This window comes from Dipodomys ordii, unplaced genomic scaffold, assembly GCF_000151885.1.
Source record: "Dipodomys ordii isolate 6190 unplaced genomic scaffold, Dord_2.0 Scaffold131, whole genome shotgun sequence".
Classification (NCBI taxonomy): domain Eukaryota; kingdom Metazoa; phylum Chordata; class Mammalia; order Rodentia; family Heteromyidae; genus Dipodomys; species Dipodomys ordii.
In genome coordinates, this window is record NW_012267347.1 from 4,425,973 (window position 1) to 4,436,225 (window position 10,253).

At 45.1% G+C, this 10,253-nt stretch overlaps 1 protein-coding gene across 2 annotated transcripts in view; it reads left to right on the forward strand.

The window, feature by feature from the left end:
• Positions 1 to 17: 17 nt before the first annotated feature.
• The window catches only part of Iqgap3 (IQ motif containing GTPase activating protein 3), a 59,709-nt gene continuing 49,473 nt past the window's right edge, over positions 18 to 10,253 (forward strand). The window contains exon 1 of one of the 2 annotated variants that reach the window (XM_013030521.1): positions 18 to 99. In XM_013030521.1, coding sequence (XP_012885975.1) covers positions 35 to 99 — 65 coding nt within the window. In that variant the 5' untranslated portion in view covers positions 18 to 34. The remainder of the gene's footprint in view (positions 100 to 10,253) is intronic. The other variant, XM_013030520.1, reaches the window with a different exon arrangement.

The window sequence follows — 10,253 nt, forward strand, 5'->3', positions numbered from 1 at the left end:
TCCTTCCTCAGATGAACGCCTCACAGCTGAGGAGATGGATGTGCAGAGGCGGCAGAATGTCGCCTATCAGTACCTGTGTCGGCTAGAGGAAGCCAAGCGGTAAGCAGAGTCCAGAAAGCTGGCTCCTTTCTAGTCTGCCTTTCCCATCTCTCCTAACCCAGGTGCCTTCTCCCAAAGCACATGCAATGGGAAAAGGGGAAGGGTGAGTTGAAATAGCATCTTGTTTTGTAAAGCAAACCCCAAACATTACATCTTTTTATCTCCCTGCAACCTTCAGTCCATATCCCTAAAATGTATGGGTATTTGTTTATATAACTAGGGTCCTGATACAATTCCCAATTAAATTATCTGTAAATCCCTGGATAATTAGTATCCAGGCCATTTTCAAATGCTTCTGAGTGTCTAAAAAGAAAATCTGGCTGGGCACTGGTGGCTCATACCTGTAATCCTATCTACTCAGGAGGCTGAGATCTGAGGATCATAGTTCAGAGCCTGCCCTGGCAGGAAAGTTCATGAGATTCTTACCTTGTCAAACACCAAGAAATAGGAAGTAGTACTGTGGCTTGAGATGGTAGAGCACTAACCTTGATTGCATAAGCGCCCTGAGTTCAAGCCCCATGACCAACAACAAAAACAAAAAAAGTAAAGAAAAAGAAAAAAGAGAATTGACATACACTTGTCTCTGATCATCTTTTTTTTTTTGTCAGTTGTGAGGCTTGAACTTCAGCTCAAGGCTAGCGCTGCTCTACCACTTGAGCCACAGGGCCACTTCGGGTTTTCTGGTGGAGATAAGAGACTCACAGACTTTCTTGCCTGGGCTGGCTTTGATCCTCAGATCTCAGCCTCCTTAGTAGCTAGGATTACAGGCATGAGCCATCATCGCCTGGCTTTTGGTCATCTTTTTTTTTTTCCATTGTGGGGCTTGAACTCTGGGCCTGGGCTCTGTCCCTCAGTTCTTCAGCTCAAGGCCAGTGCTCTACCACTGGAGCCACAGCGCCACTTTGTTTTGGTCATCTTTAATCTAGGCATCTCATCTCTCCTTTTTAGAATTTTTTTTTTATGTCATTGACGTGTTTAAAAATCTAGATCACTTTTCCTGCAAAACATTCTACATTCAACTTGTTTCCTCTAGACCCTGTATTTCCTATAAATGGATATTGGCTTTAAAGAGTTGATTAGATTCAAGTTTAACAGTTTTGACAAGACCACTTCCTGGGTGATGGTATGTTTCACGTCACCTCTCATAGGAGGAATACAGTGTCGTTTGTCCCACTTTAAGTGATGTTAACTCTGATCTAGGAGTTCAGGTGATTAAATTAGTCTCTGTCATGAAGCTCTCCATTAAACCTTTCACCTAATGACTTCACCCTTGTTGGTCCTCATGAGAACCTATTGTTTTATTGGGGATGTAAAGTGACTAAATTTTTTTGGTGGTTCTGGGGAATTGAATTCAGGGCCTATTTTCAAAAATGGTATTTTTTTTTTTGTCAGTTGTGGGGCTTGAACTCTGGGCCTGGGCGCTGTCCCTCAGCTCTTCAGCTCAAGGCAAGAGCTCTACCACTTGAGCCACAGCACCACTTCCAGTATGGTGCCAAGGAATCGAGCCCAGGGCCTCATGCATGCAAGACAAGCGTTCTACCACTGAGCCACCTTCCTAGCCCTAAAATGGTAATTTATTTTATTTTATTTATTTATTTTTTTGGTCATATGGCTTGAACTCTAGGCCTGTACCTGTCCCTGAGCTCTTCAGCTCAAGGCTAGCGCTCTACCACTTGAGCCACAGTGCCACTTCTGGCTTTTTCTGCTTATGTAGTGCTGAGGAATCAAACCCAGGGCCTCATGCATGCGGGGCAAGCACCATGCCGCTGAGCCACCTTCCCAGCCCCTAAAATGGTAATTTCTAAGACAAAGACAGGACAACAGGTAAAGGACCTATCCTCCTTCCCCTTCCCCATTATACCTCTACATACACCTGCCCACTTGTAATATAGGAACTCTTGCTGTCTAATCCAGGATGCAGTTCAGGTCAATGACTTCCTGCTATATGCCAGGAACCATGCTAGGCACTGGGGATCCAAAGCTGAACAGGCTACTGATGATCAGGGAGCCAGCATATACTGCCTTCTCCCTACTTCTGGGGAACTTCTCTGTCTCCATCTCTATTTTCTGTCTGCTGGGTGGAAACTTCATATCTTGCTTTATTTCCCAAAGTCCTCTTAAGCATTCATCTCATCAGCATGTGTACTATGTAAGTATCTTTCCCCTTCAAAAGCAAAACCTTTTCTGCATTCTCCTCCCAGGAGACAGAAAAAGAAGTTGAAAAGACCCAGCTTTGAGCTCCTGGTCCCTCCCATCAGCTGCCTTTGTTCTTAAAGACAAGATCTCAGTATGTTAGTCTAGGCAGACCTCAAGCTCCAGGTCCTCCTGCCTCTACCCCTGGAGGTACTAGATTACATATATACCCGGTATACACACACACACACACACACACACACACACACACACACACACACACACACACACACACGTATAGGTATATGTATATATGGCCTTTTTTTTCTTTTTTCTTTCCTTTTTTAGAACGTCCAGGCAGAATTTCTGTAAGTAATGTATTCTCTTTTATAAAATAGTCCCTGAAGTGGGGGCACAGTGGCTTATGTCCTTAATCCTTGCTACTTGGGAGGCAGAGTTCAGGAGGATTGCAATTCCAGGCTAGCTGGAGTAAAAAGTTCAGAAAACCCCATCTCAACCAATAAAAGGCTAAATACAGTGCACACCCATCATCCCAACTCATGGGAAGTGTAAATAGGAAGATTGTAGTCTAGGCCAGCCCAGGCATAAATTTAAGATCTAATTTCAAAAATAATGAAAGTGAAAGGGCTGGGGTGTGGCTCAAGTGGTACAACCCTGGCATAAGTAGTACAAGGCTCTGAATACAGAAAAAAAATTATCTGTAGAATTGGGGATTTAGCTTAGTGGTTGAGTGTTTGCCTAGAAAGCATACTAGGCTTGTTCCTTAGCACCAAGAAAAAAAAGAAAAGCCTTTTTTTTTTTTTGCTTCTAAAAACACCCAGAGATCCTGACTTTCAACCCAGAGGCCTTTCTGGCTACCCCCACCCAGTTTTGGGGGGGCCCTGCTTCAGGATACCTTACCTCTTTAGCTTTTCCCCCAGCAGTTCTGGCTTTCTGGAATGGTTCCTCTGTCTTGGGTTACTTTCTCTAGCTCTTAGCTGACAGCCCCCAGGGTTACTAGGCAACTGACTACCTCCCTCCACTCTCAGGGTATCCTTTGAGTGATAGCGTAAGTGGCCTATCCTAGCTAAACACACAGACACCTGAGTTCTATTTCTCTTTCTGCCCTGTTTTGCCTCTGACCCCTGCAGACATGGCAGCTCAAGCTTCTACTTCAAGTAATAAATCAAAGCATCACAGGCTAGGATCATCACTCCCAGCTGGGCTCCAGGCCCTGAGTTCAAACCCCAGGATGAACAACACATACACATACACACACACAAAACATCAATCCCATTCCTTCATTTGATAAAATGACGGCAGTTCAGAGAGCTGGTATGACTTGCTCAAGAACACAGAACCTACTAGGTAGGTGGAATGAAAACACAAGTTTTCTGATTATTCTAGAGATCCTGCCAGTACAAAGTGATTGATAATTCGTTGAGTTTGGTTTTTTTTTTTTTTTGGTGGGGGGAGGGACTGTACCAGTACTAAGGCTTGAACTCAGGATCTTCACTCCCATTTGGCTTTTTCACTCATAGGCTGGCACTTTTACTGTTTGAGCCACATCTTCAGACCAGCATTTTTGCTGGTTAATTGGAGATGGAGTCTTTTGGACTTTTCTGTCCAGACTGGCTTTGAGTTTTAATCCTCAGATCTCAGCCTCCTGAGTAGACAGGCTTAAAGGCATGAGCCACCAACCAATACCTGGCTGATTGATAGTTTAAATGGGCTTTGGCTATCTCGGAAGTAGACCTTTTCATATATGCACTCACATTCTTCCATACTGTGCTCTGTGTGACAGTTTCACATTTGGAAACAAGGTAAAAGGGTGATGATCATAAAAGGCTTGAACATCAGAAGATCCTCCCCGTCCCTGGGCTCCATTTCCTAGCTCCACTGATCTATAACCTCCAGGTCTGCTTAATGAGAGGATAGTAGGCCCCAGGACCACAAGGACCTAATGACCCAACTCAACAAGGGTGGCCTGCATCAGAAAGCAAGTGTCCTCATTTGCTTAGATAAAGGCTTCTTTTAAGTAGAGAGGCCTATGCCAGGAACAAACTATAAGGAAGTAGTTGGGCTTACCAGTATTTGCTCAGCAGACTTTGCCAAGAGCCTGCAATGTTCAGGGAGGTTGCAAGGGTACCATTTAGGTACCCATGCCCCAGGCAGTCTCTCTAGAATGCTATCACAGCCTGATCAGGGCCAAATACAAAGTTCAATCAATCCTTCACTCAGCATACTTCCCTTAAGGAAGAGGGTAGGGACTAACATCTTCTCTCACCAACATTCCAGTGACCCCCCAATGATCCAGTGATCACTTCTGGATTGTTTACTTGTTTGATCCCCAGCTCAAAGCATTCTTGCAAGTTCCTCTTTTCCTCTTTTTATTTGGTTTCCTACATCTACTATGGCTTGATCTGTTTCTGTCAATTACTTTTTTTCTTTTTCTTTCTTGTTTTTATATCTATCTATCTATCCATCCATCCATCTATTTTTGCCAGTCCTGGGGCTTGAACTCAGGGCTGGGTACTGTCCCTGAGCTTCTTTTGCTCAAGTCACATTCCTTACCCCCCACCTTTTTATCACTTGGGCCACATTTTCACTTTCACTTTTGGATGGTTTATTGGAAATTAAGAGTTTTACAGACTTTCTTGCCTGGGTTGGCTTCGAACCACAATCTTCAGATCTCAGCCTCTTGAGTAGCTGGATTACAGGTGTGAGTCACTGGTACCTGGCTCCATCTCCTTTTCTGAGTCCTTTGCCTACCTCCTAAATGCTAGTGCTCCCCAACACTCTACCCTTTGCTATTTTCTCTCCTTTTATATATTCTTCTTTTTTTTTGTCAGTTGTGGGGCTTGAACTCTGGGCCTGGGAGCTGTCCCTCAGCTCTTCAGCTAAAGGCTAGCGCTGTACCACTTGAGCCACAGCACCACTTCTGGCTTTTTCTGCTTATATGGTGCTGAGGAATCAAACCCAGGGCCTCTTGCATGCAAGGCAAGCGCTCTACCACTGAGCTACTTTCCCAGCCCCTCTTACAAGAACATTTTGTTCTTTGGTCAGTTGTGGGGCTTGAACTCTAGGGCCTGGATGCTGTCCCTCAGCTCTTCAGCTCAAGGCTAGCACTCTACTACTTGAGCCACAGTGCCACTTCCAGTTTTCTGGTAGTTAATTGAAGATAAGAGTCTCATAGACATTCTTGCCTGGGCTGGCTTTGAACTGTGATCCTCAGATCTCAGCCTCCTAAGTACATAGGATTACAGGCATGAGCCACCAGTTCCCAGCTTCTAAGAACATTTTATCCACACTGATAAGCCAATAAAATGCACACATATAGGCTTGTCCAAGTGAAAATTTCTGTTATCTACAGTGATCTACTAAGCTAGAGACCTAGGAGAAATCTGCACAATTCTTTTAGCATTTAGTCTAATGATTCTACCTTTGAAATCTCTCCATACAACCTCTTTTCTGCAATTTCATGGCTATGCTGTTGGAGGTGGCAGTGGTGATGAACTTAAGCTTGGGGTGGAACTATTATGTTTAAATCTTGTCTCTGCCAGTTATTAGCTGTGTGACGTTTTTCCCCCTGTGCTGGAGCTTGAACTCAGGGCCTTAAGCACTCTGGTTCAGCTTGCTTGCTCATAGCTAGCACCCTACTACTTCAGGCACACCTCTAGCCTAACTTTTTTGCTGGTTAATTGGAAATGAAGTTCCATATACTTTTCTGCCCTAACAAGCTTGGACTCTTGATCTTCTAGTTCTCGACCTCCTGAGTAGCTAGGATTACAATGTGAACCACTAACATAGGAGTGTATGACCTTCTAAAACCTCAATTTTTCCACTTATTTTTGTGTGTGTGCACAGTTGCATATGTGCCAATTCTGGGGCTTGAAATCAGGACCTGGGGATTATACCTGAACTTTTTTGCATTCTTCTATTTGAGCCACAGCTGTACTTAAAGCTTTTTGTGATGAATTGGAGATAAGAGTCTCTTGAACTTTCCATGATCCTCAGACCTCAGTCTACCGAATAGCTAGGATTACAGGTGTGAGCTATTAGCACCTGGCTCCACTTGTATTTTATTTCTTTTTCTTTTTGCCAGTACCAAGGTTTGTTAGTATCTTGCTTGGTTAGCTGTCACTCTACTAGTTGAGCCATGCCTCCAGTTCAGGTTTTTTTGCTGGTTAATTTTGAAGATGGAGTCTCTCAAACTTTTCTACCCAGCTTTCTTCAAACCATAATCCTCTAGGTCTCAGCTTTCTGAGTACCTAGAATTACAGGCATTAGCAACCAGCACTCAGCTCTCATCTGTATTTTGAGGATTAAATAAGATGGTTCATCATAAATGATGGTAAAAATACAGTATCTACCATATTGTAGATACTTGGTACCCATTGATGTGTGTTGGTACATAACTCTGATTATACACGAAATACAACTCTACCCAGTTTCTGTCGCAAGTGCCTATTGTACTTGGTGATGGAAACAATGTGAGTCACTTTGGGACTTCCCTCTCCTTTTCCCCAGGGTATTGTCCAAATTGGGGAGCTATATAATGGCAAGACCTGAGAGGGGTTGCTGGGCACTGGTGGTTCATGCCTGTAATCTAGCTATGCAGGAGACTGACACCTAAAGGATCACAGTTCAAAGCCAACCCAGGCATTAAAGTCTGTGAGACTCCATCCCCAAGTAACCAGCAGGATACACAAGCTGGAGATGCTGGAGTGGTAAAGTGCCAGCTGTGAGCAAGTAAAGCTGAGCAAAAATATGAGGCCCTGAGTTCAGACCCTGAAACTGGGGAATGTATTTTGTTCCAACAGAGTTGTTGGTATAATTATTTAAAAAAAAATTAGGCCGGGCGCTGGTGGCTCACGCCTGTAATCCTAGCTACTCAGGAGGCTGAGATCTGAGGATCGCGGTTCAAAGCTAGCCTGGGCAGGAAAGACTGTGAGACTCCTATCTCCAATAAACCACCAGAAAACCGGAAGTGGCACTGTAGCTCAAGTGGTAGAGCGCCCGCCTTGAGCTGAAGAGCTGAGGGACAGTGCCCAGGCCCAGAGTTCAAGCCCCACGACCGACAAAAAAAAAAAATTAGTTCGGAGCTGGGCACCGGTGGCTCATGCCTGTAATCCTAGCTACTTAGGAGGCTGAGATCTGAGGAGCACGGTTAAAAGCCAGCCCGGGCAGGAAAGTCAAAGAGACTTTTTTTTGTCGGTTGTGGGGCTTGAACTCTGGGCTTGGGTGCTATCCTTCAGCTCTTCAACTCAAGGCGAGTGCTCTACCACTTTAGCCATAGCACCACTTCCAGTTTTCTGATGTTTTATTGGAGATAAGAGTCTCACGGACTTTCCTGCTCTGGCTGGCTTTGAACCGTGATCCTCAGATCTCAGCCTCCTGAGTAGCTAGGATTACAGGTGTGAGCCACCGGCACCTGGCTTCAGTGAGACTCTTATCTCCAATAAACCACCAGAAAACTGGAAGTGGCACTTTGGCTCAAGCAGTAGAGGGGCTCACCTTGAGCTGAAGAGCGCAGGGACAGTGCCCAGGCCCAGAGTTCAAGCCCAAGAACAACAACAACAAATTAGTTTGGAACATGAATGTGTTCTCAGCGAGACTTCAATAGCTTATCAGTTGGACTTTGTCCCTAGCCTCATCCTGCTCCAAATTCTACTACAAGAGGTATCTTTCTAAAACATAAACATGCCTTGACCTAAGTCTAAAGAGTTGTTCTCCCTGGATGCAGTGGCTCACGCCTGTAATCCTAGCTACTCAGGAGGCTGAGATCTGAGGATTACAGTTCAAAGACAGCCGGGGCAGGAAAGTCTGTGAGATTCTTATCTCCAATTAACCACCAGAAAACTTGAAGTGTCTCTGTGGCTCAAGTGGTAGAGTGCTCGCTTTGAGCTGAAGAGCTCAGGGACAGTGCCCAGGCCCACAGTTCAGAGTTGCTTCTCTGGTGATTGCTCATCAGACCCCATCTCAATGCCTTAGCACAGTGCCCAAGGTGCTGTGGGACTGAGCCTGGCCTCTAGGCTACCTTTCTGCCTCTTAGTATCTGAGCTTTGTTCTCTCCACACCTGAAATGAGTTTAATTTCACCTCCTTGCACTTGCAGATACTGCTTCTACCAGCTGGAACGCCTGTTTCTTCTTCTGGTAAATTCTCTTTCACTTCTCAACCTAGATTATCTGCCAGCTCCACTAAGAAGCCTTCCCATCCTTCATTGCTATAATCCTTTCCCTCTGTGCATCACTAACCTAGAATTTTGTGACTATATATCAATCCTTTTTACCATAACAGCAAACTCCTTTGTGCTTATCTATCTCTGCATCCATCATCTAGTTCAATGAGCAATACCAAGTAGGTGCACAAATTAGGGAGACCCAGGAATACTATGGGAATAGGGCAGGTTAATGGAAAGAAGAGGGGGGAAATGGCAGGCAAGCACAAAGCAATGACTATTTGGGAAAACAACAAAACAACAACAAAAATCACGATTTAGGAACAAGTCAAGCAGAAAGCCTATTTCTTCCCACCTGGGCTGCCAGCCATCGCGCCCGCGAACTACAAAGCCCAGAAGCCCCCGCGATGCAGACCGGAAATGTCTCATCCCGGTAAGGGGCGGTGGCCCAGTGGCGGGAGATTCAAACCTGGAAGAAGAAGGAACATGGAGGGGAGAGGAGCTGGCTCGGCCCGGGTGGCCTGTAAGTGCTAGAGGGGTCCGAGGAGCGTTCAGCAGGGTTGCGGCTGGTGGGGGCTGGTTATTGCGGGAAAGGTCTGGTCGGGGGCTGCTAAGCCGGGAGGTGGGGTGGGACCACCAGTCCTGGTGCCCTCGGGCCAAAGAATCGTGGGCTTGATTGCCGTGCTTCGTTTCAAGGCTTTCAGGGAGTGTTTTCCCTTATTCCCAAATTCTGGGTTTCCAGGATCGGGAGAATGTAGGTGGTCTAGATGGCCCCTTAAAATTCAGCAGCTACTGATGGGCACGATTCCATGCCTAGAGCTCACTATGACAGGACCCCTAACGGAACCTGGAGAACTCCTGACTTTGAGATGCCGCTCTGGGACAATGTCTCTCACATTTAACAGAGCCTAAATTACCTGCGCAGCTTGTTTAAAATGCAGACCCTGAGCCTTGTCCTAGAGCTCCGGCTCCAGTAGGTTTGGATTGGAACCCATTCTGCATTTATAAGCTCTACTGCGCTTACCTAATACAGCTAAGTCTTTCAAAAACCCTGCTTTAGAGAAATAGGCTGGAGTTGACAGGTCGGGAGGGCAGAAAATGTTCTCTGATCTTTGAATGAAAAAGCAGAACCTGCTCCTTCCTTCACTCCTCCCCCTTATTTTCCATTAGGATTCAAAGAGCAAAGTCCTTGGCTCTCCATCTCTTGAAGGAAGCTAGTTCCAACTTTAGGGCAGGAAGACTATTATTTTGTAACCGTTTTTTTTGAGGCTCTGGTGTTGTGTACAAAACCCCGCCCATCTCTCTCAGTCCTCAGAGTTCATAACTCTGAGGTGATGTCACTCCTTTACTGGTCTATTTTCCCTGCTTAACAACCAACACTTGTTCCTTGTACACTCCCTCAGAGGAACTGATGGTTTTCCTGTGGTTGGCCGGCACTTTCAAATCTTTACTTGGAAATGTGTATGTATGTGTGTTAACTTTCATAACTGCCAATTCAAATAAGCCCTGCCCTCCCCCAAGTCATATTGCAGGATATGCAATATAAGGAAAATAAAAGTGTGAATGACATTAAGTGTTGAGTCAAAGATAGAATCTCTGCAAGGTCTCTTTCCTGATGGGTGTGTAGCTTTCTCCTCACCTGTATGTTTTCATTTTGTATTGTTTTTTCCTAAGGAGTATAGAGAGATGAGGGAAATAAGAAGGTAGAAACTTAAAAAAAGAAGCTTTGGCTAAGGCAAAGTCTCATTTAAGGGGATTCTATTCCCCCACCAAGTTTCCATTAATGAAATGAAAGTTTCACGAAAAGGTTTTGCTAGTGCCTGTGACTTACTCCTGTA